Source organism: Agrilus planipennis, unplaced genomic scaffold (assembly GCF_000699045.2).
Source record: "Agrilus planipennis isolate EAB-ADULT unplaced genomic scaffold, Apla_2.0 scaffold71, whole genome shotgun sequence".
In the NCBI taxonomy this organism is placed as follows: Eukaryota; Metazoa; Arthropoda; class Insecta; order Coleoptera; family Buprestidae; genus Agrilus; species Agrilus planipennis.
Genome location: NW_020439007.1, coordinates 1275525 through 1301121, shown reverse-complemented (window position 1 = coordinate 1301121; position 25597 = coordinate 1275525). Strand labels below are relative to the sequence as shown.

At 32.7% G+C, this 25597-nt stretch overlaps 6 protein-coding genes across 7 annotated transcripts in view; 2 read left to right on the top strand and 4 right to left on the bottom strand.

Annotated features, from left to right (window-relative positions):
- Positions 1-1361: 1361 nt before the first annotated feature.
- Positions 1362-10107, bottom strand: LOC108732582 (spermatogenesis-associated protein 20; the record flags this gene model as incomplete). The annotated part of the gene is given in 7 exon segments (XM_018463453.1): positions 1362-1570; positions 1629-2106; positions 2257-2495; positions 3455-3767; positions 7331-7641; positions 9162-9419; positions 9601-10107. Coding segments are annotated over 7 exon segments (1975 nt in total), but the record flags the coding sequence as incomplete, so codon positions are not given.
- Positions 10108-10721: 614 nt separating this feature from the next.
- On the top strand, positions 10722-12894 carry LOC108732587 (40S ribosomal protein S9). Of its 2 annotated transcripts, none has more exons than XR_001937106.2 (4): positions 10722-10831; positions 11174-11408; positions 11672-12008; positions 12586-12768. XR_001937106.2 is itself a non-coding variant. In XM_018463459.2 (4 exons), exons 2-4 carry the CDS (start codon positions 11186-11188, stop codon positions 12758-12760), a joined length of 585 nt encoding a protein of 194 aa, XP_018318961.1. In that variant the 5' UTR covers positions 10722-10831; positions 11174-11185; the 3' UTR covers positions 12761-12894. The 2 variants fall into 2 exon arrangements, 1 of the variants encoding a protein (XP_018318961.1); XM_018463459.2 differs by having other exon boundaries at positions 11672-11858; positions 12586-12894.
- Positions 12895-12996: 102 nt separating this feature from the next.
- LOC108732572 (CDP-diacylglycerol--glycerol-3-phosphate 3-phosphatidyltransferase, mitochondrial) lies at positions 12997-17877 on the bottom strand. Its single transcript, XM_018463441.2, has 6 exons — positions 17794-17877; positions 17178-17329; positions 15538-16375; positions 13564-13766; positions 13343-13509; positions 12997-13293 (listed from the first exon to the last, which is right to left on the bottom strand). Exons 1-6 carry the CDS (start codon positions 17798-17800, stop codon positions 13050-13052), a joined length of 1611 nt encoding a protein of 536 aa, XP_018318943.2. The 5' UTR covers positions 17801-17877; the 3' UTR covers positions 12997-13049.
- On the top strand, positions 13883-15484 carry LOC108732583 (histone acetyltransferase type B catalytic subunit-like). The gene has a single exon (XM_018463454.1). The coding sequence runs from the start codon at positions 14039-14041 to the stop codon at positions 15317-15319; it is 1281 nt and encodes a 426-aa protein (XP_018318956.1). The 5' UTR covers positions 13883-14038; the 3' UTR covers positions 15320-15484.
- Positions 17425-25597, bottom strand: part of LOC108732570 (rhomboid-related protein 3) — a 92816-nt gene continuing 84643 nt past the window's right edge. Inside the window, exons 4-7 of the mRNA XM_025976066.1 lie at positions 22917-23152; positions 22367-22655; positions 19194-19462; positions 17425-18965 (exon numbers count right to left, since the gene is read on the bottom strand). Coding sequence (XP_025831851.1) covers positions 18664-18965; positions 19194-19462; positions 22367-22655; positions 22917-23152 — 1096 coding nt within the window. The 3' untranslated portion in view covers positions 17425-18663. The remainder of the gene's footprint in view (positions 18966-19193; positions 19463-22366; positions 22656-22916; positions 23153-25597) is intronic.
- Positions 21115-23147, bottom strand: LOC108732589 (protein rhomboid-like). The gene is made up of 2 exons (XM_018463460.1): positions 22884-23147; positions 21115-22655 (listed from the first exon to the last, which is right to left on the bottom strand). Exons 1-2 carry the CDS (start codon positions 23092-23094, stop codon positions 22354-22356), a joined length of 513 nt encoding a protein of 170 aa, XP_018318962.1. The 5' UTR covers positions 23095-23147; the 3' UTR covers positions 21115-22353.

Below are 25597 nucleotides of genomic sequence, written 5' to 3'. Positions count from 1 at the left end.
AAATCCACAAATTTTTGGATTTGGTAACAAGTTAATGACAAATTATGCTCCTGGGAATGCTTTTCTACCACATTTCTGTTTCTGGATGGTGTAGCACCAGCTTGACGTTTCTGCATGATCAGTTAGAGGCGAATTCGCGACAAAATGAGTAAAACGACCATCTTCCAGCGACAAATTAGAATCCTTGCAGTATTTTTCTACGTCATTTTTATTTCGAGATACGCTTTGTGTAGTGCCAGCTTCATATTTTCGTCTATTTTCCGATAGCCGGCAGAATCGACAAATTTTTGGATTTGGTAACAAATTATAATTCACTTTAGAAATTATAAATATAATCTTGTTATACGTGTTTAATGATAAAAAAGCCTAAACACCTTTTTGAAAGAAGATTGCATAGACCGATGAGCAAAAAACACATAGATTTGACTTGATTCTTTATAATTCGAGATAAAAATACTACAGAAACGGCCAATATCTAATCCATATTCATTTGAAAAGAAAATCAGGCGTGAAAAGAACTGCTTTTGTCTTGGTTTATTCCCATTTTCGCAGTCCCTATTTTCTTTAAGACTATTCCGCATCAACTTTTATGAGAATGAGCCGTTATCCATAAGAATCTAAATGGCAATCTAATAAGAAAATACAGATTCATTTAATTTTCACTGACTCCTTTTACGAACCATTCCAAATGTCATTTCCATAATCCTATATTGTTATTGTTACACGTGAACTCGTTTTATATCTGAAATCGTACATTTTCGCGCAACCGAGAGTGAAAAATAGAATACAAACGAACGGTAAATGTGCAACCTGTTTGTTTTCTTTAACTTTGTTGAATAATAACATCGCAATGTGTAATTTATGTGCATATATCGAATAATAAGAAAAATCTAATGGTCCATTTCCAACAAGATACCTACCTTTTTTGCGAAAAAAATAATTTTGAAGAAGTAGATATTGCTTTTCCTCCCTTTCTCTTTCATACCAAAAAAATACAACGTGTAATTACACAACACGGTACTGAAGTGAAACTTCTTCAAACAAACAAATATACCGGGATAGGGGTTAAGGAATTGGTTTAATGGCTTTATGTGTTCACTATGAGTTTAAATTTTACACTATACATGCCAGAGTTGCCTGTAACGAACGTCGCATTGAAGCGCGCTCACGGCTCAAGCGATCCCCACTCCGAACTCGACTACGTGGCCGAGTAGAGGGGGGACATCCGTTGCATGATTTACATAGCAACTCGCATGAAACGAACTTACCCTACCGTGCGTAAAGAAGTTTCACTTCAAAAACTCCTCACAGTTTACAGACAACTCCAATTTAAACATGGAAATAAATGAAAAATTTCCTACCTTCTTTTCCTCGAATAAGAATAGAGGTATCTCCTTCAGGGCTTGTATAGTATCCAGAACCGTTAGGATCCCAAAACTGTCTGTCTTGTGATTCCTGCAACATTTCGGCCCATTGTAACCAGTCTGTGTCCAGTGACGCTTCGTACAAGTCCAGCAACCCCCTTATAAAGAAGGCATAATCGTCTAAGAAGCCATTTATAGGGGCAGAACTGCAACAAATCATTACGTAAAAAGTTTTTCAAGGAAAATCATTATAAGGGCACTTACATTTGTACTACGCGACCATCTACTCCATAACAACACCTCAGCAACCTCTTCTGCTCTTCATCGAAGAGATATTTCCTTATGAAATTGGCGGCCAAAATCGCACGGTTTGTAAATGTCTGGTCCTTCAAAGCAAATCCAGCTTTCGCGTATCCGGACATCATGAGCCCATTCCATGAGGTCACTATTTTCGTGTCTACGTGAGGTTTCGGCTTTGTCTGTCGAACCTCGTACAACACCTTGTGACATCTGCCCAAAACTTCTTTTACTTGATCAATTGTCATTCCAAACTTCTCAGACGTTTCTTCATATGAGCCAAAACATGCCAAAACGTTTTTCCCCTTAAGTTCCTTGTGAGGATCTTGAGCCGGATCCACGTTACCACCAGGCTTCACGTTATAATGGTAACAGAATAATTCACGTTCCGACGCGTCTTCAATTAGAGTTTCAATTTCTGAATATTTCCAAACACAAAAAGCACCTATAAAGAAAAACAAAATTCTGTGTTCCCTAATTGTTCTCTGCTTTGATTTGAGTTTTTGCTCAACATCTTCAAATGACTTTTTCATACTTCAAGAGTTATATTTACAAAAATGATAATATATATTGTGATGTCATAAAAAAAATTCACCTTCTTGTTTGTGTTTGGCCTCCGCATGGGGATAGGAGTCGGCGTCCTCGGCACCATAAAATCCTCCCAGAGGATGGCTCAGATCTCTCGATACATACGTGAGGATGTCCCTAACAACGTCTGCATAAAATTCGTCCTTTGTGACCACATAGGCATCACAGTACGAGACAACAAGTTGACCCTGATCGTAAAGCATCTTTTCAAAATGAGGCACGTGCCACTTCCTGTCCACCGAATACCTAGACAGAAGATTTACACGCTTAATGACAATTAGAAAGTAGTGTTTGGGCAGGTCGCAGGAACATGTAGGTACCACATGTCAAATTAGAGGTCTTTACATTCGGAAGCAAGAAAGGTCATAGTGGTTAGTGAGTTTAATTCGTCATTGATCTCTCGGTGTGGATAAACTACTGTTTTTTGTTACATGTAGTACACTTCATTTACTTTCTGTAGCGATGTGCCCCTTCCAATGTCTTGGATGCGCGCTGGCAAAATCGTTAAGTAGGGGGAAAAAAGCTCATTATACTCTCGACTCTTGTTCATTAAACATACTTTTTCATACAGTACCTGCCAAAAGTTTTGTTTAATCATGAATAGTAGTGCGAGTCGAAAACAAGCGTTAAAGCCTTTAATATGTCTTCAAATATAAATAAACATCTTGTTGATATTTTCAGTAGTAAATGATACCAATAACAGCACATTTGAGCAATGCAATTGTAGTGGATAAAATGGTCAATTTTTCCGTGCAGTACTGTACAGATTATACGCTCCTCACCGGTTAAGAGTTTGGCCGAGAGTTGTCTCCTTCCTTTTCTGGCCTAGTGCTGTTCTTTTCTACTTTGCGCCGGTCAAACTGAAGGTCACATCGCTACAGAAAGTAAACGAAGTATAGCTAACATTAACCTTTGGATATTTTATTCCTACCACCTGCTAATGCTGGTGAGCGGGCAGTCCCTCAGGACTACGCCGGAGTTCGGAGGGAAGGTCAAAATGCCCTCTTCAGTATCCTTTTAGGAATCCTGGGAATAGGTGGGAAGTAGTTTGGATCAGAAAGATGAGACAGAAGGGAGTGAAAAATTGACTGTGGAATAATACTGCCCCAACACCGGAATTGAACCGGTGTCTTCCCGAATACTAAACAATGGTCTAAACCTGAAGGGTCTAGGTCATTCCACTTTTCAGTACGTAGATAGATTACCTTGCAAAACCACAGTTGACGTGATCGTGAATTCCACCATACGCCATCTTTTGTAAAGTCTGCAAAGCCATTTCCAAGCTAGTCTTTCCCTTTTCGCTGTCCTTGTTTTTTGAGTACATGTGAAAGAGGAAGTTGAAGTTCGAGGGCTGCGGAAACTTTGGAGCGACGGAAAAACCGCCGTACTCGTCGTCATAATTCCGAATCAATTGCGCCAAACACCTGTCGCAATTATCGATCGAGGGTACGTTCAGTTTCAACGACGACACCTGGTCACGTTCGTAAACTTTCTTTAAAACTTCCACCGTGTGTTTGCCTGTTTGCAATACAAATCGATGGTTAACATAAATAAAAATGTTTGATGTTGAATTTTAGCAATGTCCGTCAACTTTCGAGTATCACACATGTCACATAAACGTCGCCTAAAATATTTGTAACCACGTTGTAATAGATATTTTTTGAAGTGAAACTTCTTTACGCACGGTAGGGTGTTTCATGCGAGTTGCTATGTAACGAAATCATGCAACGCATTTCTCCCGCTGTCTGTCCGTATGTATGCTTAGATCTTTAAAACGGATTTTAATGCGGTTTTTTTAATAGATAAAGTAATTCAAGAGGAAGGTTTATATGTATATAATACATGCATAATATAGTAGAGAAACACTGATAATTTTAGAGGTTTGTAATGTGATGTCGTAAATAAACACATTTTTTTGGGCTTACATTGCAAACGCTGGCTGAACCCTACGAGATAGATCAAAATAATATACTACAGTTTTGCACACCTTAAAAAGGTCTACAACTAAGTCTGCGATGGTATACATCTATCTCTTACGGATAACCCTCAATAACCATTTTTTATCCTTTACTTTTTACGAGAAATAATGGCTTATTTACGTAGCGATATTAAGAAATACAGCATTAATCCTTATCCAATTAAGTACTTTTAATTACATTGGTATTTAATATAGATCAATATGGCCCCTTTACAGCATGTAATTTAAATGAATATTTTCGAAGATATTACAGACTTAAAATGCAGGGACATAGCGGTTGCGGCGGTACCGGCCGGTTTGTATTGTCTAATGACAAAAAAGCTGATTGTTGTATATAAAGACATTCTATAGTATATTTACTATCAACATTGCACCCGTGCGAAGCATAGTGTACAAATAATACCATTAAACCAATTCCTTAACCTCTATTCCGGTATGTTTGTGTGTGAAGAAGTTTCACTTCAGTAGCGTGTTGTTTTTTTTTTTTTATTTGCTGGTGCATTTTTCTTGAATAAAATGTTAGCTGTACTCTACGTAAATCTAAAATTTTGTTTTAATATCTCATTGTGAAGCATATAACCCTAACAAAATCATATGCTTTTTCTTCTACTTCAACAAAATTTTCGCAATATTCTTCATTTGCATAAAAATTACTTAAATACCGTTTAGAATTTTTAATGAAGCGACTCATTTTTATTTTATATCAGTATTTAAAACATAAAAAACCCGTTACTTTGAAGTTTTGATCATAAGAACCACCTTAAATGCCTACATCGCTTAAAGTATATATACAATCAACTCAGATCCCTGGTTTTTATTTCAGGCCAATGTACTAAATATCTACAATTTTTTACTAAAAAGTAATTATTATCTGCAAAGTTTTACATTTATTGTAATAATGGAACAGTTCTGATCAGTTTTATTCAATTTTGCATACAGAAATTATAAAAAAAAGAAAAAAAATGTTAAAAATAAAAATACATCGATGTTTTTTATTTAAATATTTCTGCTTATACTTTTAAACAATCTAATGCATATTAAAAGGATTGGTATTTTGACAACGTTGTAAAATAAAAGCAGAACATACTTATAGTGGCCTTCAATAAGACAAAAATGTTTTCTCATGATTTTTGTTTACCACAACAGTAATGAGTAATGTTTCAAATATTTCGTTAACACCAAAAACGATTTACCTATTTATAACGAAAGGTCAATGGAACGTAAACAAGTGTAGTTTTTATAAAACTTAGCCGTTATATTTGCTTAAAATATCGTCACTCGTGGTCAATAGTATTGTCGTTTGACGCACGTATCCAATTATTTATCTACGATCCGCGTAAAAGCTCAACAAATATTGTATTAAGATAATATGTGTAGGAAAGAGAACTAGAAAACAGGAAGCAATGTTATAGCTTTGAAAAATCGTTGTTTTGGAGGACGATAGACGAACACACATTTGGCATTGCTCATAAGATAAATTTATAAAAGTAGAGTAACGTTACAAATTTTATTTATAAATAATTTATCTTTAACTAAAAATATTTATAAACCTATTTACATAAAGTAAAATTTTATTACTTTTACTTTACTAGTAGTAATAAACCCGCTAAGTACCTATTTCTAAAGGCATTAAGACCAAATTTCAAGTAAAGGTATTTGTACATAATTTTCCTATACCACGTCGTATTTTTCAAAAGATGATGCCACCCTTTTATGATTACATGTAACAGAATATCCCTATGTTCGGTTCTTAACTCGCCACTGGTGTATATGGGGTTTAATATCATGGTTATCAGAGTTGGACAAAGCCAAACTCTGAACCCTCATTCTAAAGCCTTCACTTGAATTCCTTTAGTCCTTTAAGATCTAATTACATTTAAAAATCCAAGGACTTCGATTTACAATTGCTTCAAAAGCAATTAGATTCAAATCTTTAAGCAGTTTAAAATCCTTTCAAGGTGTTTCAAACACTTTAAAACTCTTTAATGGTGTTTGAAGCACTTTAAAGTTTTAAGTCTTTCAAAGTGCTTCAAACCTCTTGAATTAAAAATTACAAAGCACTTGTTCCTAAAAGGACCTGAATTGCAATGCTTCTGAACAAAAGAAACTTTCAAGCACAAACAACTAAACCTCTGCTTAGCTATTTTTGGTTGCACCTGCAGTGTCCGATAAAAAGTATACCAAATGGACTATTTGTAGTATTATAACACTAAAAAGCGCACAGTGAATTACACCCTATCTGAAGTTATGAATGAAAGAATATAAAAGTAAAAAGACTTTAAAACTTCACTCATTGTTTATAGAGTAGTTTTAGTGGTTCCTTTTAGTCCTTCTGCTGCAATGTAAACTAATATCATTGTATGTTCTTTATTCATAATTTCTTTTTAATTCATTTTCCCGAAGTCATATCAAAAAACCTAATCGACCCCATAGTATACCCATAACCCTAAACTATGCAACAGTAACTTACTTCGGTAAAGGTCTAGATGATAGCCAAAGGGATCAAAAGAGGAGGTCTCCCCCACCACTGTACCATAAAAAGTTCGTGGCGGTCTCACCCCCATAAAAAGTTATGCGGGTTCAAAGTTAATAAATATGCCAATATTCATTCATTTCTAGGCATGTAAATATTTATATAGTCATTCTTAAACAACATTCAAAGGTAAAACTAATGAAAAATACATAAAAATATTGAGAAAGTTATATAAAACATTATTTAAATATCTTTATCAATAAGGTAGGTTAGGTTAGGTTATCGGGTTTTGTTCAAGTTACCACCCTCTTTCGATCCCCCACTTCCACCCGCTTGAAAACAATTATTTTATTGAATTTTATTTGAATTATAGTGTATGAACCCCCATAACTTTTTATAGGGGTGAGACCGCCGCAAACTTTTTATGGTACAGTGGTGGGGGAGATCTCCTCTTTCCATCCACCACCCACCCCCACCCCCGAAGGGGGCATCACCTACACCTTTGCCAAATTTTTATAACCCAGATTTAGAACATGTTACATCTTACAGTAGGACTATGTAATACAATTTCAGTAATTTCAAGCGACAAACAAACCATTAATTGCCTTCTAAATTTAATTTTGTACGAACCTGACTGTTTTATCATAGACTGCCTACTTTTCCATTGATCAGCGATATTTTTCAGTACGGTTTTAAAGCCTGGTCTCCCAAACATATCCTCCGGAGGGAAGTAAGTTCCTCCGGCCAGTGGTTCTAGATCGGGCGTTAAAAAAACTGACATTGGCCACCCCCCACCGCCCGTTGTTGCCTGAACAAAGGCCATGTACATCCTATCCACATCGGGACGCTCTTCTCTGTCGACCTTTACATTTACAAAGTGTTTATTCATTATTTCGGCAACTGATTCGTTCTCAAAAGATTCCTTTTCCATTACATGGCACCTATAAAAGGACACGTTAAATAAAATAACAAAAACAGGGATAATAAATAGTTAAATAGAAGAAAACAAATCAAACGCAATGTTAAAACCGGTTACTTGAATAGTTTTTATCGTAACGAATCGTATTTTTACAAGGTTAATAACTATTAGTACACAACATTTGCATTATAAGGAACTTTATTTTGATGTCTGTGACCAGATTTGATTTAATTAAACCAGAGTAAAACAGACCCAGTTTTTATTTGCATAGTTATAAACTAAATGACTCGCCTAAGTAATAAAATACATACATTTTAAATCGACTCAAACCTCAAAAGGGAAAATTTATCATTTGTTATAATTCATTAAAGCATTTCATTTACAATTCTTAAATAAAATTTAAACTATCGAGTATATAATTTTTGATGGAAAGAAAAAACAATACAGAAAGTTTCACTTAAGTGATTTACTATTCTCGATAAAATTGTTTCGATCAATGTGATCATTATCTAATTGACATCAATTTATAATGATCACACAGATCGAAACAAGAAATCAATATAACGAAACTCACATTTTTTACAAATAATTTAGTTGTCGACGAGACTTCAAAAATCTTTCTATTTCGTTGCTTACGCAAACATATTTTTTTAATTCGATCTAACAATAGATCAAGTTCAGTAGTTAACCAGCCAATTCATTATTATCGGTCAAATCATGACCCTGTGTATACTTATTAAACACGCTCAAGATAAGACAGCCTTCTTTTGAAGTGTTTATTTTTTTATATAATTTAGTAGTATACCTTTTCTTGTTTTTAATTCATAATTTTACTTTCAGAATATTAAACGCCTTGCAGTACACCCGCCCATCTATCTACCCTCCACATTTATGTTCAAAGCAACAAAAACCAACAGTTAGCAAAGAAACATGGAGGTAAGTCGAAATGAAACTCAGATTGATAAAAGTTTTAAGGTATGCTTTAATATTCGTTAAAATTAATGTTATATATGCGGATAACACGTGTCGCTTTTGTTGCAATTGCGGTTATATTGCAATATGGCTACCGACGCGCAAGCATCTCTGGGTAATGGCGGCAAACAAAAAGTAATACCATAGAATAACTAAATAAATGTAACAATGTGTATATGAATTCAGTTAGTGAAAATGTGGTTAACAGTCAGCCATTGGAAGCTTTGTTCAAATTGATTAAAAGTACTAGATTTTATGAAGAAATTCATGGAACATCAAGCATTAAGTTTCAAAAATAACGAAATTAGAAACGAAGACCAATACAAAATAGTTTTGTGTTAACAAAATTATATTAAATGTAGATATTATGTAATGCCCTAACAGTGTAGTATAATACAAAAGTTATTATAGGCATTTAATTAATAGCGGTGCTATTGACGCAAATATAATTAGATACTAATTATAATGATAAGAAGGTACCTTAGGCATATGTCTTAATTATGAAGATTAAGCAATACTGAGATTGCAACAATTGTTATTAAAAGTGGGTATTACAATATTACACTGTACCAGTGGCATGTAGAATATCCAACTGATAAGAATATTAATTTATTCTCTTTCCTTGCTTTCTCAAAAGCCTCCTCACCCCAAGGATACCAGTCAACAGGATTGTTGGCATGTTGAAGCAAATAAGGAGACCTTTCATTATTAAGGCGATTGGCGTTAACCTTTGAACCAGAGGCACCACCTGAATTAGACATTTTTCTTATGGTCGAAAAAACTGGATTTTTTGCATGTGTGAAGGACCTTAGCAGATTTGACATGGGCCTAGAAAAAATGCAATAAATTTTCTTAGAGAATGACAGGAGATAAACAACACTGTCAATAAACAGTGTTAGCCGACAAACCGCTAAAGGTTACGTGACGACAAAGTCGTAGGCAATCAGATTAAAAAATAAAAGTTTAAAAAGTGAAATGCAAATTTAGATTTTTACATGTAGCTACTCACTTTAAATATATTATAATAGGTTCGTTAAACTCGGACTTAGCCCAGATGTTAATAATTCCAGTTTCTTTGCTTCGATTTTTCGAAACATGAAAATCGCCGGACCAAAATACGAAACGTCGCAACGCACTTTGAAAAGCGAAATTTTGAAGCGTACGCAGGTACACCATCTCGAAATTATTTATAAATAATTAATAAATCGATTCGCATCATTCTAATCACGTGCCACCCTTGCATGACTTTCCGAAAATAAAATAGACACTAAACACACTACGTATACCAACAAACTTGAAAAAAATCGCGTCTGAAAAAAAAGCACACAACACCACGATCAAGTTAGTGGTCCTGAACACGACTTTCCATGCTGGTAACTGAACGCACAATGTTGCCAAGACTGAATTATTGAATAATATTCAAAAGGTTGTTGCTGTTTCACAGACAGAACAAGAATTCTAATCACCAACCTTTAAAATCACTTTCGTAAACAATCACAATTATGACCTTGACCTTATTTTGTCTCCATTTTGTAATGTTTTGCAGTAGTTGCATTCAAATAGACTATTAACCAGCAATGACAAAATACAAAAAAAATTGGTAATTAACTGTAAGGTGAATAATCTAAACATGTTTTTATAACAACATGCTGTTAAATAAGCTACTGAAAAATATCAATTATATCATAATCTGTTTATTTTATTGGTAGTAGGCCCGTATCTTGCCTTCGCTCTGATAAGAATTCAATATTCAAATTTACCCTATTAAGGGTACTTAACAAAAAAGTTAAACAGCATTTTAAAGAAAATGCCATTGCTATTGTATCAGTTGCAATAATTGCCATTACGATCTGAACTTATTAAGGGCTACTAAGACTTTGTACTTCGCACTTATGTATGCTCTGAATTGTTGAACCGTTGAATGCTTTTTTTTTTTCGTGGACGATCGGAAATCTTCAAAAGAACCCACCCGTCCGTACGACTGGGTAGTGCCGGATTCCTGAGGAAGATGTCCTCAGACTTACCGACTAAAGCCCCCCTACTATTATAGAACTTATCGGTTCAGGTTCTCTTCAGTCGAGAGTTGAACGCAACCAACGCAGCCATTTTTATAGGTACTCGGTCGGTCTTTTTCGTAAGCATTCGTGAGTGAAATGTGAACTATGTGAACGTGTTTCCGATTTCCGATTTTGCTCCTTCATTTTATGTGTGCTTTTCAGCGAAGTTGGATGTGGTGAAAGGTAGGTAAATTATTATTTTTGCTTTAGCATAGGTATTTGTGTTTAATTTATACAAATTACTTTTGCTTCTTTAAAATTATTAAATTCATATTGTAAGTTTCCGTTTATCTGTTCGGATGTCTAAAATATATTCGGATAATAGAAGCCTTATTTCCTGGGCAAGAACCTTTGTTTAATTTTCGCAAGGGATTCTAATCAAATAAGGCTAGAATATTACCTTGTTTAATCCCAGAAAGTACTTTATTACTTATCTGATTCATGGCAGGGTAACAAAGATTATTATTTTTTGTATACGTATGTTAAAACATCACATGTTACAAATAAGGTTCGTCTAAATTATAGTAATTCGCCACCATGGTTAACGGACGTATTCCGTCAGTTTGTTCTAAAACCTACGTTACTCCACGTCGTCCTTATGAAAAGGCACGTTTGGACCAAGAATTAAAAATAATCGGCGAGTATGGGCTTAGAAATAAACGTGAAGTATGGAGGGTGAAGTATACGCTTGCGAAAATTCGTAAGGCTGCCAGAGAATTGCTTACCCTTGAAGAAAAGGATCCTAAACGTCTTTTTGAAGGTACTTCCGTTATTAAATAATATTAATTACTTTTCCCCTACGCCACGCTCTTGTATGCTAATGTAGTTACAAAGAGTGCCAGTTTAATTACTAATCAGGGGTAGATTAAATCCCAACTAGGAAGCAGTTTATTCCATTTAATGGATTATTCTGTGCCGAAAGTAACGGGTACAAAGTGTTATTACACATTATTATTTTTTCCTTGTTTTATTGATTTAAATATGTCAGTGTTGAGTTATCTATAAAAAATATTTCTTAATTAGGAAATGCCCTTTTAAGACGTCTTGTTCGTATTGGAGTATTGGATGAAAACAGGATGAAGCTCGATTATGTGTTGGGTCTTAAAATTGAAGACTTTCTGGAACGTCGTTTACAGACCCAAGTCTTCAAGCTGGGTTTGGCTAAGTCAATCCATCATGCAAGAGTTTTGATAAGACAAAGGCACATTCGGTAATATTTCATTTGGTTCATTTAAGTCTTATATTCACAAAGGCCACTTAGACTGAGGTCTAATGTCTTGAAATAATTATTCTGTAAGGCCACTTGAACTCTCACAGAGACTTCAACGTCTTACCAGATAAACTACAAAGAAAAGTGTAGGTAACTAAAATATATGAATGATAATATCTTTTATTATATTGAATTGTTATGGGGCTGTTCATACAATACGTTCGCAAATAAGGGAGAGGGAGGGGCATTGGTTAGTGTAACAAGATAGTGTAAGAGAGAAGGCGGGTTTGAAGGAAATGTGTCATTTGCAGTTCGTCAATTTTTTTTTTTCTCAACTGACAGTTATTAATTGTATTAAACAGTTGAATATTTAAAAGTTAATGTCGTTGAAAGTATAACAGCGAGAGGAAGAGAATGAAAGGGGTTCAAAAAGGTAAAATTCTGTATGACGTATTTTATGAACAACCCCTACTAACTTTTGATCGAGCCTAGAGTCACTGGTTAAGTTTATTTATACTTAAAACAGTGCTAAAGAGAACTCGAAGAGTAATGACACCAGCTCTTATGCCCCAGGATTAGCCGTTTATCCTATGGCAATACTGGGTACCTCAGCAAGGCAACAAGGCAAATTAAAAATTTACATTATAGGCTCATTAAAAATTATTGAACACTTGCCATCTAATTCCGGTTATGTCCTGTTTTAATGAAATATGCTAATTTATTTTAGAGTCCGAAAGCAGGTGGTAAATATCCCATCTTTTGTTGTAAGATTGGACTCTCAAAAGCATATTGACTTCTCATTGAAATCGCCATTTGGTGGTGGCAGACCTGGTCGTGTTAAGAGGAAGAACCTCCGCAAGGGAACAGGTGGAGGTGCAGTAGAAGAAGAAGAGGACGTCTAAGTAATTTCTTAGTCGTAAATTTTTTTTTTTAATTTTTTTCCATTGTTGCTGGGATTGAAGCATAGGTTCAAACTCAGAAACAATGGGGCAACAACAGCAACACAACAACAACAATAAAAAATATAACAAGTGAATCTGCTTTTTTTTGCAAACCTTGTACTCTATCAAGTGCGTTAATTATAAAGCAATACCTTATCAACAACTAATCCAACAAAACAANATTTTAAACATGTAAGTATAACATTTTCCGTGAAAAAAGCCATAAACAATATTAATTTCCTATTTTCTCTTAAAAGTAACTTCTAAAAAAATAAACTGCAGCGTGAATCCACTTCGGAATTATTCTATTTAAATCTGCGGGTAAACTGGCTTTATATAATCTAGTACATTCATTGTGTAAACGTTCCCGAAAATCATTGTTCTCCGTAACAATTGCCAATTGTGTCTCCAAATCCCGTTTTACAGATCTTTCTCCAAAATTTGGCGACCCAATTAATGTTAAAGAAGGACGATTGTTTCCTGGGGGATAATACCTAAAAGAACATATTGTATTCCAAATCACTTTGACTAACTGTTTTTTACCATAAACCCTTGGCATGATATGTCCAACCTTCCTTCAAATATTCATACATTTTTATCCTGTAGCCTTGCTTAAATTTTTCAACTTTTTCCGTAAATCTTTTGGCTATAAGACTGTATGCGTCTGGTATACCCCCTGCAGCTCCTGTAGCCCCATGAAAACCATTAGCCTGCGTTAAAAATTAAATTTTACATAAGCAGCAGTTTCAGTGTACAGTACTTACACAAGGGTGTGCCATAAGAAGATGACATTCTGCCGACGAATTTCTTACTAAGGTGTCCATGTAGTCCCGAGTTAAATTAAAGTATCCTGTAGCCATAAAGATTTTTGAATTTTTCGGTGCTTCAGCTATGATCCTCTTCGTAACGTATGCGTCTTGCTCTATCCCTAATTGTCCCATTTGTACTAAGGGAAAGATCCATGTATCTAAAATCAGTAATTATACAATATAAAAAAAGCTCGGTCCTCAGCACCTTAACATTTTTAAAAATAACACCGAGGGGTGAATGTTTATATTTTTCGTTTTACCAGACGGTTTGTGATTTGATTTTATTCGCGCCACTAAATAACCGATGCTGATTGGATAAGACGTAACCGTCCAATAACTGGTTCCTACATAACCTTAGTCTTTGAATTAGCCATTTTCGAGGTTTTTGGTAGTGTTGACGGTTTTTCATGATAAACCAAATATAAGAAGAATGGCATCAGAAGAAACCGGAATTGCTGATTACGATACTTCAGCATATGTCTGCAATGGTTTTGAAGTGACCAATATTTATTTCGTTTACAATGCAAATGATGTGAATGAACCAAAAAAAGTGTACAAGCCCGCCTATTGTCACCAAGTTTACAATGCTAACGAGAACATTTTTGGATACAAGGACTTACAGGTCAATATTTATTATAATGGGTTTTGCTGGAGGCCTTATTTGGAAATAAAATATAAAGAAAAACTTAAAGATAACACTCACTATGGTATCAAAGCTGACAATGTGATGGATATGTTGAAACAGTGGCTTCCAGAAGACATGTGCACTGATAAAGACGAATTTTTAAAGCAAATAGCCCACCAGAAAAGTAAACTTCTAGGTGATATTAAAAAAAAATTTGATTTTGAAATCAACAGTGACATTTCAAAATTTACTGTAACTCAGATAACCAACATAGAACCAGAGTTCAGAACATTACACGATAAATTTGAACGTGTTCTTGTGTGGTACATTGATGCAGCTAATCTCATTGATTTAGATGATCCAAGATGGACTTATTTTTACTTATATGAACATAAAAATAATATTGTATACCCAATTGGTTTTTGTACTGTTTATATGTTCTTCAAATACCCTGACAAGAATAGAGCAAGAATTTCTCAATTCTTTATTTTGCCTTCCTATCAACGACTTGGTTTAGGCACTAAATTACTTGAAGCAGTTTATGAAGTATTTGAAACTCAAGAAAATATTTTTGATATAACCGTTGAGGATCCTTCAGAAAACTTTAGAAACCTTAGGGATGTAATGGATTGTAAACTGTTAAGTAATCTACCAGAATTCTCAGAAGATATCATTTTACAAAAGCCATTCTACAAAGCTGCAGCTGAAGTGGCTGGGAAAAAGTTTAAAATATATTCTGAGCAAGCTCAACGTGTTTATGAAATCCTCAACCTCTACTATGCAGGGAAAAGTGATGAAAAACTTCAGGAATGGTGCAGAAGAATCATAGCAAGACTCACAGCCTCATTAAAAAAGAACACTTGTCCACCAAGAAAGAAGAAAAAGCTTGAAGCTATTGTTAATCAAATAGAAAAAATAAATCATTCAGCTGATAATGAAATTATCCTGAAAAGATTAGAAATTTTTGTTGAAGAAATATTGCCAGTTGTCCATAAATTAAGGAGTTTAAATGAAAAAGAAGAAGTTATAAAAAATATAGGTGAACTAAAAAGAATTTGGGATAAAATGCAAATTACATTTGATTAATTTGTAATGTAAGCACTACTGTTGTATTTATCTAAGAAGTAAATTATTTTTGTATTAATGAAATAGGAGTATGAAAATTTTGTTTAAACAGTTGTACTATTTCTTTTCATTTTCTAACATCAAATGTACCTAATTTGCCAAATAAATAAAGTAATGATAATTTCATTATCCCCTTTTTAGAAGAAACTGCTTAAATAGTTTTTAGATCAATAGCTTACCATACCCATCACATTTGTGTGTATTAAGCCCATCTTTAACATCTAGTAAATATTTTTCAATTATATGGGCAGCTTTATCAACAAACACCATCTTGTCTCCTTTATAGGGCAAATGGTCCCATCCTTTATTCAAAGACAAATTATCATGTTTGTCCATTCTTAAACTAAAGCTTTGCACGCTGTTGACTAAACCACTGTAAAAGTCAGTCAAATTTTTGTCTTTAATCACATAGTATCTATCTTGTCGATTGGTAAAGTAATCATTAGATAAATTTGCTCCACTTATTATGAGGGTATCATCAAAAATATACAATTTCATATGTTGTAAGCCAAAAATTTCATTCCATCTATTTGGAACCAATGTTTTAGTTAGTCCTCTGAGTACTGGAGTGTGATACAAGCAAATGTGACAGTTGTTTTCATTTTTCTCTAGCAAAGGTTTAAGCATAGCTCTTGAATTGTTTTGGTACCTACTTCCACGTGTATAATCCAGTAAAACACTTAATTTTAAATTACCATTTATAAAATTTTTATTACTCATTACTGTGTCAACCAGACTTTGTTCCAACGCTCCATTTCCTAGATAAAGACTTGCCAATATTATTCTGCTTTTTGCTTCAGTACAATTTTCCACTAAACAGTTGTAAAACTGTTGTGGCTCGTTTAAAATAGTGATGTTTTGTGCTTTTATGGGAAAACATGGGGCAGCAGATGTCAACCAGTTAAAACAGGAAAGTTCTTTTTGAACAAAAGGGCTTGGATAAACTAAATAATCCTGTTGATAGGGCTGCAATGATGTCTCAATTAATGTATTCAAAAACCTTCGCAACATTCTTCCCTACGAAGAAGAACCACTTTCATACACAGATCATCATTAAATAAATAATTGTTCTCTATATTTATTTTCAAGATATATAATATATCGTCTTCCACAGTTCTTGCTATTTTGAGTGCAACTGGTCTTAGAACCATCAGAATAATATATGCAGCTTTTTCTCTTTTTTTATACACACCAATTCGAAAAACTGAATTATTAATAGCTGTTAATGTATTAAAAAGTAATAACAATTATTTCCTCTGGTAACTATTCTGAAAAAACTTTGAAAAAAATTGATTGAAAATGTATGTTGTTATTAGGTTATGTTTCCTTGACATAACTATATAAGGGACATACAAAAAGTTTGGAACTTATTGTTCTTATGTTTATTACATACGTGTAATTTATAAGAAGCTAATAACAAGTAGGTAAAATATGTCCTAAAATTACTTTTACACATTTATTGATAATTTGGCTTTTTCTTTTTTTTGTTATGAGCAAATAATTCAAAATAGCCTATCTAATACTAATGTGTCCATATTTGACCAAACTGTGGAGCAATAATTAATTTAAAGAAGCAAAATAACATATTCAGATCATTAAAGAAAATTTTTTATATCATAAATATAAATTTACACAAATACAAGTAATTATTGCCTTGTAAAACGAAATCCAAATACATAGGTTATACAAAAAGTTATGAACTTATTTTGAAAATTGCAGCTACATAACAGAAAACTCATTTTCAAAAATAGCGCGAGGCAAATAAAAGACTAACCAACAAAACGAAAGCCTGTTTTAAAATTAATTGTTAAAAACAAACCTGAAGAATCGGTATTACGGTCCAAAAAATATCATCTAATAAACCTGTAGAAGCATCATAAATGATGAAAATACTTTTCTTCGCATACTGTATCACTTTAAAGGTTTTCATGCCCAAGAGCGTTTTATAAATGGCGATTAAGTGGCTGAAAACTTAAAACAGAATAATGCATGCATTTTACTTACATACTCGTTGTCTCCAACTTCATGTTTTTCAACATTTCGCAGCAATAAAGAAAAAACACGTGTTGCTTCAAGTATAATTTATTTTCTTACTGAACTTTTAATAGTTAATAAAGACTGTGACAAAAATCGAACAAGAAATTTAGTAACAAATGGAATATATGTCTAGTCTAAACTACTTCAGTTCTGTTCGTAATAAAAAAAAGTGAAAATTCTACCTGAGTGTGTGATGTAAAAATACGACTTTATCGTGTTCTTTGTGAAAAATATAACTACTGTTACTGTATAAGGCCATCTGTGTATAAAGTCAACTAGTATTCTTTGGTAGGCTTCTCATTTTTAATATACGTATGACTAGCTTAATAATATCACTCATACGTTATTTTTTTATACTAACATTCATTTACAACCATCTCATCTTAACATATCATTACCTTGCATTGTAAACGTTAACGACACAAAAAAAGAACTCAAAAAACAAAGAAGCTGTTGGCAAACCTTTTTAAAGACCGAAAGAAACTCTACTACACCTTTTACTCATAATAATAACTTAAAAATGCAATTTATTGTGTCTCTAAACATTATCTATTTAATTGCTTTATGTTTTGAAACTTAAACATAAAAATATTGATAACAAAAAATGTCTACACAATCAGAGAGACTTGTTAAAAATTTACCTAAAAGTGATATTTTTTACAAGCACTAAATAGAAATATGTAGTTATGCATATACTTGTCAGCAGCTTCTTTATACAGGAATAATGGTAATAAATAAAGACATTTATGCTTGTTTTTTTTCAGTCTTTGGCATCAATATAAATAATAAATATAAATCGCGACTTAGTATATATACATTCGGAATATATTTACAACAAAAACTTCTATCATCCTAATAACTCACGAACGAACACTTTTACACAATGAAAAAATATTAATTCTTTTTAACTCTAAACGACAATTTCCAAAATCGATATTTATCAGTCTCGGCTATCATGCCAACATTCAAAATAATACCACAAGTTAACGTAATACATAAATAATTTTACAAAAGCTCAGATCGATTCATCATAATATTTTTTTAAATACTGTAAAATAACGCGCATTTCGCAATTTTTGAAAAAATAAACCATAGCCAAAGTTTGCTTCATTATTCTTTCTTTTCTTAATACGGAAACTGGTATGCATTTAAATGACTTAACTTAACAAATAAATATAATTTTTCTATTTACACGACTTATGGGAAAACGACAGGAAAATACGGCTTTGAGATAGATGACTAACAAGGGAAAAATAAAATAACATTCGTTAGACTCCAAACCGATTATAAACATATTGCGTATTTACTCCATCTCCAACATTTTGTACGTTATCGGGGCTAGGATTCATAATATTGAAGAGAATTGCGAAAATTGTGCACGCCGCGTACACACCCAAAGCAATCCACCACAGGAGCTGCTCGTGAAGCTTTTGTTCGAAATTTTTCAACACCAGAAGACCTATCGTTAGACCTGCCAGTGCCCCCGTAAGATGCGCCACGTAAGAAATGGCAGGACCCATCGTTTCCATCGCGTATCGCGAATAAATCGCATACCCAACATCACAAGAGGCTGAAAAAAAAAACAGACTAATAAAAATCTTCCCATTAGTCACTAGCACCACTTATTAAAACATTTTTGCCAAGTACTGGCTGAGTAGCCTCGCTTTCCTATTGGTAATCACCATCTGGTAGTGAATGATTAAGTGATATTACAGTTAATTTACAGGAAACTGTAATATACAGGCAACAAGCCAGGTTCAGCAATATATGTTCTTGAATTGTAAACAAACAATATTACCTATTGCAAATATTCCTAGAAGCCTCAATATACCACACTGCATGTTGTTGTAGTTGAGGAGAACATTGGCTAAATGAGCTGCAAGAAGGGCATAGACACCTCCAGATGCGCCTACGAGGTAGACATCGCTGTCAAAGACTGAGGTACCAAGTGATCCTGCCACTACACCTGCTATATAAATTAGAGCTACACGTCCCGAACCGTGGACCATTTCTAAAGGAAGTCCTACCAACAGTTGCACCACCAGATTGAAACCTAAATGCAACCATCTGAAACAAAATAAAAGCAAATTTAATATAAAAGGCGTATGTTCGGATATACATAAACACAGTTTGTCCGTAAAATAATACGTTAATTACTTTTAATATTAATGTCCCTTGTTGCATAAAAATGTATGCGCATTCTATGAACATGACATATTAAATACAATTCGCCAGTGTCAATATGTTGTTTTCATTTTTCTCTAGCAAAGGTTTAAGCATAGCTCTTGAATTGTTTTGGTACCTACTTCCACGTGTATAATCCAGTAAAACACTTAATTTTAAATTACCATTTATAAAATTTTTATTACTCATTACTGTGTCAACCAGACTTTGTTCCAACGCTCCATTTCCTAGATAAAGACTTGCCAATATTATTCTGCTTTTTGCTTCAGTACAATTTTCCACTAAACAGTTGTAAAACTGTTGTGGCTCGTTTAAAATAGTGATGTTTTGTGCTTTTATGGGAAAACATGGGGCAGCAGATGTCAACCAGTTAAAACAGGAAAGTTCTTTTTGAACAAAAGGGCTTGGATAAACTAAATAATCCTGTTGATAGGGCTGCAATGATGTCTCAATTAATGTATTCAAAAACCTTCGCAACATTCTTCCCTACGAAGAAGAACCACTTTCATACACAGATCATCATTAAATAAATAATTGTTCTCTATATTTATTTTCAAGATATATAATATATCGTCTTCCACAGTTCTTGCTATTTTGAGTGCAACTGGTCTTAGAACCATCAGAATAATATATGCAGCTTTTTCTCTTTTTTTATACACACCAATTCGAAAAACTGAATTATTAATAGCTGTTAATGTATTAAAAAGTAATAACAATTATTTCCTCTGGTAACTATTCTGAAAAAACTTTGAAAAAAATTGATTGAAAATGTATGTTGTTATTAGGTTATGTTTCCTTGACATAACTATATAAGGGACATACAAAAAGTTTGGAACTTATTGTTCTTATGTTTATTACATACGTGTAATTTATAAGAAGCTAATAACAAGTAGGTAAAATATGTCCTAAAATTACTTTTACACATTTATTGATAATTTGGCTTTTTCTTTTTTTTGTTATGAGCAAATAATTCAAAATAGCCTATCTAATACTAATGTGTCCATATTTGACCAAACTGTGGAGCAATAATTAATTTAAAGAAGCAAAATAACATATTCAGATCATTAAAGAAAATTTTTTATATCATAAATATAAATTTACACAAATACAAGTAATTATTGCCTTGTAAAACGAAATCCAAATACATAGGTTATACAAAAAGTTATGAACTTATTTTGAAAATTGCAGCTACATAACAGAAAACTCATTTTCAAAAATAGCGCGAGGCAAATAAAAGACTAACCAACAAAACGAAAGCCTGTTTTAAAATTAATTGTTAAAAACAAACCTGAAGAATCGGTATTACGGTCCAAAAAATATCATCTAATAAACCTGTAGAAGCATCATAAATGATGAAAATACTTTTCTTCGCATACTGTATCACTTTAAAGGTTTTCATGCCCAAGAGCGTTTTATAAATGGCGATTAAGTGGCTGAAAACTTAAAACAGAATAATGCATGCATTTTACTTACATACTCGTTGTCTCCAACTTCATGTTTTTCAACATTTCGCAGCAATAAAGAAAAAACACGTGTTGCTTCAAGTATAATTTATTTTCTTACTGAACTTTTAATAGTTAATAAAGACTGTGACAAAAATCGAACAAGAAATTTAGTAACAAATGGAATATATGTCTAGTCTAAACTACTTCAGTTCTGTTCGTAATAAAAAAAAGTGAAAATTCTACCTGAGTGTGTGATGTAAAAATACGACTTTATCGTGTTCTTTGTGAAAAATATAACTACTGTTACTGTATAAGGCCATCTGTGTATAAAGTCAACTAGTATTCTTTGGTAGGCTTCTCATTTTTAATATACGTATGACTAGCTTAATAATATCACTCATACGTTATTTTTTTATACTAACATTCATTTACAACCATCTCATCTTAACATATCATTACCTTGCATTGTAAACGTTAACGACACAAAAAAAGAACTCAAAAAACAAAGAAGCTGTTGGCAAACCTTTTTAAAGACCGAAAGAAACTCTACTACACCTTTTACTCATAATAATAACTTAAAAATGCAATTTATTGTGTCTCTAAACATTATCTATTTAATTGCTTTATGTTTTGAAACTTAAACATAAAAATATTGATAACAAAAAATGTCTACACAATCAGAGAGACTTGTTAAAAATTTACCTAAAAGTGATATTTTTTACAAGCACTAAATAGAAATATGTAGTTATGCATATACTTGTCAGCAGCTTCTTTATACAGGAATAATGGTAATAAATAAAGACATTTATGCTTGTTTTTTTTCAGTCTTTGGCATCAATATAAATAATAAATATAAATCGCGACTTAGTATATATACATTCGGAATATATTTACAACAAAAACTTCTATCATCCTAATAACTCACGAACGAACACTTTTACACAATGAAAAAATATTAATTCTTTTTAACTCTAAACGACAATTTCCAAAATCGATATTTATCAGTCTCGGCTATCATGCCAACATTCAAAATAATACCACAAGTTAACGTAATACATAAATAATTTTACAAAAGCTCAGATCGATTCATCATAATATTTTTTTAAATACTGTAAAATAACGCGCATTTCGCAATTTTTGAAAAAATAAACCATAGCCAAAGTTTGCTTCATTATTCTTTCTTTTCTTAATACGGAAACTGGTATGCATTTAAATGACTTAACTTAACAAATAAATATAATTTTTCTATTTACACGACTTATGGGAAAACGACAGGAAAATACGGCTTTGAGATAGATGACTAACAAGGGAAAAATAAAATAACATTCGTTAGACTCCAAACCGATTATAAACATATTGCGTATTTACTCCATCTCCAACATTTTGTACGTTATCGGGGCTAGGATTCATAATATTGAAGAGAATTGCGAAAATTGTGCACGCCGCGTACACACCCAAAGCAATCCACCACAGGAGCTGCTCGTGAAGCTTTTGTTCGAAATTTTTCAACACCAGAAGACCTATCGTTAGACCTGCCAGTGCCCCCGTAAGATGCGCCACGTAAGAAATGGCAGGACCCATCGTTTCCATCGCGTATCGCGAATAAATCGCATACCCAACATCACAAGAGGCTGAAAAAAAAAACAGACTAATAAAAATCTTCCCATTAGTCACTAGCACCACTTATTAAAACATTTTTGCCAAGTACTGGCTGAGTAGCCTCGCTTTCCTATTGGTAATCACCATCTGGTAGTGAATGATTAAGTGATATTACAGTTAATTTACAGGAAACTGTAATATACAGGCAACAAGCCAGGTTCAGCAATATATGTTCTTGAATTGTAAACAAACAATATTACCTATTGCAAATATTCCTAGAAGCCTCAATATACCACACTGCATGTTGTTGTAGTTGAGGAGAACATTGGCTAAATGAGCTGCAAGAAGGGCATAGACACCTCCAGATGCGCCTACGAGGTAGACATCGCTGTCAAAGACTGAGGTACCAAGTGATCCTGCCACTACACCTGCTATATAAATTAGAGCTACACGTCCCGAACCGTGGACCATTTCTAAAGGAAGTCCTACCAACAGTTGCACCACCAGATTGAAACCTAAATGCAACCATCTGAAACAAAATAAAAGCAAATTTAATATAAAAGGCGTATGTTCGGATATACATAAACACAGTTTGTCCGTAAAATAATACGTTAATTACTTTTAATATTAATGTCCCTTGTTGCATAAAAATGTATGCGCATTCTATGAACATGACATATTAAATACAATTCGCCAGTGTCAATATCCGATGAACTAATAATTGCGTAAAACTGTGGTTAAATGAAAATTACACTGGGAGGCCTTTCTGTTCTAAAATTAGCTTGAAATATATTGTTAACGTTCTTTTTGTAGTTAATTAATGTAAGTGATGTTTTAGTGCAAACAAAAATAATGATTAGGTAATCGATAAAGGTATATAATTACTTTAAACCAATCCAATTTTTGTTACAAACAATAGGTACAATAATAAATATTTGTAAGACAGAAAAAACACAATTTTCCTAATAATCCCCTAACGATGATCATTAATATATCAATATTAATTATAATAAATTGATTGAAAATGTATGTTGTTATTAGGTTATGTTTCCTTGACATAACTATATAAGGGACATACAAAAAGTTTGGAACTTATTGTTCTTATGTTTANAACCTAACCTATTGTGTTTATTTTACATAGCTGTATTGGTAATTTTTAAAAAATACCGAACCTGTAATAATTTTCATTTAAAAACAGAGGGATAGCATATTTTAGAAGAATAAATTTTTAATAAAGTCTGGAAATGTGGCAATCAAAATTTCAAAATTAAATATTTTTGTTTTGTTTCCTTTTAATCGAAATCCTATAAATAGAAAGAAAATACAAAAAAAATGCTTTTTAAAATTCTCGAATATGCTTAGTTAAATATTTTTGAGTGTTGTTGCCATGCATTTCCTTTTACGAAGTACAAGTGAACAAAAACACTGACTTCGTAAATGTTGTCTTTTCCTACCGTACAAACTGGTCTAGTAAACATATTAACAGTAACATGTGTATATATAATTAATACACGTTTAAAATGATATTGTTTGTTGTTTTGAATACCTAATATTTAAAATGGAGTTTTTATTCAATCTAAATAGATTAAACGCGTGCGTAATTTAGTTACTTAGTTTGTTTTAAATTAGCATGTCCGGTTTTCTCGAAAACGTTAATTGGATTGAAGTCAGTCATCATCTTCCTCATTCTGCAGTGGAATTCGCGGGTGTCAAAGGAAATAACGGATTATAATTCAATTTTCGACTAGTCACCATGTCGCCTGCCATACAATTATATAATATTATCATGTCTCTAAAAAGACTACATACGTAATTATTTAATGTTCGGCCTTTTAGAGTTGGTACTTACATATTACAGGATGCCCTAATTTCAGAGTAAAATGAAAATTGAAAATAATATGTATAAATAAACTTATTTGATCATCAAAATTTTTATACACACATAGGTTGATGAGCAAATATAAATTCTTTAGCGATTAACAAATCGTGATTCGTTTTTCTATTAAATTCGGAAAACACAATTATGTAACTGTAATAATTATTGGGAAAGTTCTTCAAAGAAAAGTTATTTCTATTGATGTGAGTCATGAATTTTTTAACTACCTAAGAACTGATCGAAATGCCACAAGGAAGGTATGCAAAGCACTTGTAATGAATACAAATAAGTACATTTCATAAGAAGAATTCTTCCATGATTTATTAACTGACAACTTAACGTATTTCTGATTTTTTGTATGTTTGCGATCGGGTAGAATATTTTATTAGTTATTACTGGTTATATTTTTAAATCTTACTAATTGCAAACCGTTATAAGATATAGTATATTCAGAAATTACATTCTAGTGACCGATCTGAATTTCATATTTGATGAAAACCGTTTCTTTGAAACAAATTAAATTAAAATAAAATTTTTAATTAGTTATATGTATAATATATTCAGTTTAATATTTCAGGAAGTGCTTCTGCTTTAAATTTTTTTGATATATGTGTACAAGGGACAACGTCAAAATCTTGTTGGGCCCCTAACCAAAATTTTTAGAAAAACGAATTTTTCTTAACACTTGCGTGTTCCTAAAAAAATTCGCAGTTTCGTTAGATTTGGGTTAATAACATAAATCAAAAAACTCACTTTTTCTAGAAAATTTGATTACGAAAAGCAACAAAATACTATAACAAAAAATTGGGCTGAATTCGAAAATGAAAAAAAAATTACTACGTTCTCCATTTCAAAAATCGCAATTTGATGCCACACCAACGATAAACTTTAAAATAAAAAATTGCGAAAACTGTCAACATGTGATAAGCATATAGCGCAAATATGTTTTATTAATTCCATGTATTTATTGGGGTTCCATGTTGTGTAATAAATTGGAGTATTTTTGTTTTCAATATTATTAAAAAATTAAATGATTTTGAAATTCTTGGACATATAATAGATATACTTTTCATATTATTATAAAAAAAAAATATTTTG

Coding starts and splice junctions, on each gene's coding strand:
- LOC108732572 (XM_018463441.2), bottom strand. Junction 16,376..17,177: donor CCGTAATACCGATTCTTCAG/GTTTGTTTTTAA, acceptor TCTTCTTCGTAG/GGAAGAATGTTGCGAAGGTT. Junction 13,294..13,342: donor TATCATGCCAAGGGTTTATG/GTAAAAAACAGT, acceptor ATGTTCTTTTAG/GTATTATCCCCCAGGAAACA.
- LOC108732583 (XM_018463454.1), top strand. CDS start 14,039: ATGGCATCAGAAGAAACCGGAATTGCTGATTACGATACTTCAGCATAT.
- LOC108732587 (XM_018463459.2), top strand. CDS start 11,186: ATGGTTAACGGACGTATTCCGTCAGTTTGTTCTAAAACCTACGTTACT. Junction 11,409..11,671: donor TCCTAAACGTCTTTTTGAAG/GTACTTCCGTTA, acceptor TTTCTTAATTAG/GAAATGCCCTTTTAAGACGT. Junction 11,859..12,585: donor ATAAGACAAAGGCACATTCG/GTAATATTTCAT, acceptor AATTTATTTTAG/AGTCCGAAAGCAGGTGGTAA.
- LOC108732589 (XM_018463460.1), bottom strand. CDS start 23,094: ATGGTCCACGGTTCGGGACGTGTAGCTCTAATTTATATAGCAGGTGTA. Junction 22,656..22,883: donor TCTAGGAATATTTGCAATAG/GTAATATTGTTT, acceptor TTTTTTTTTCAG/CCTCTTGTGATGTTGGGTAT.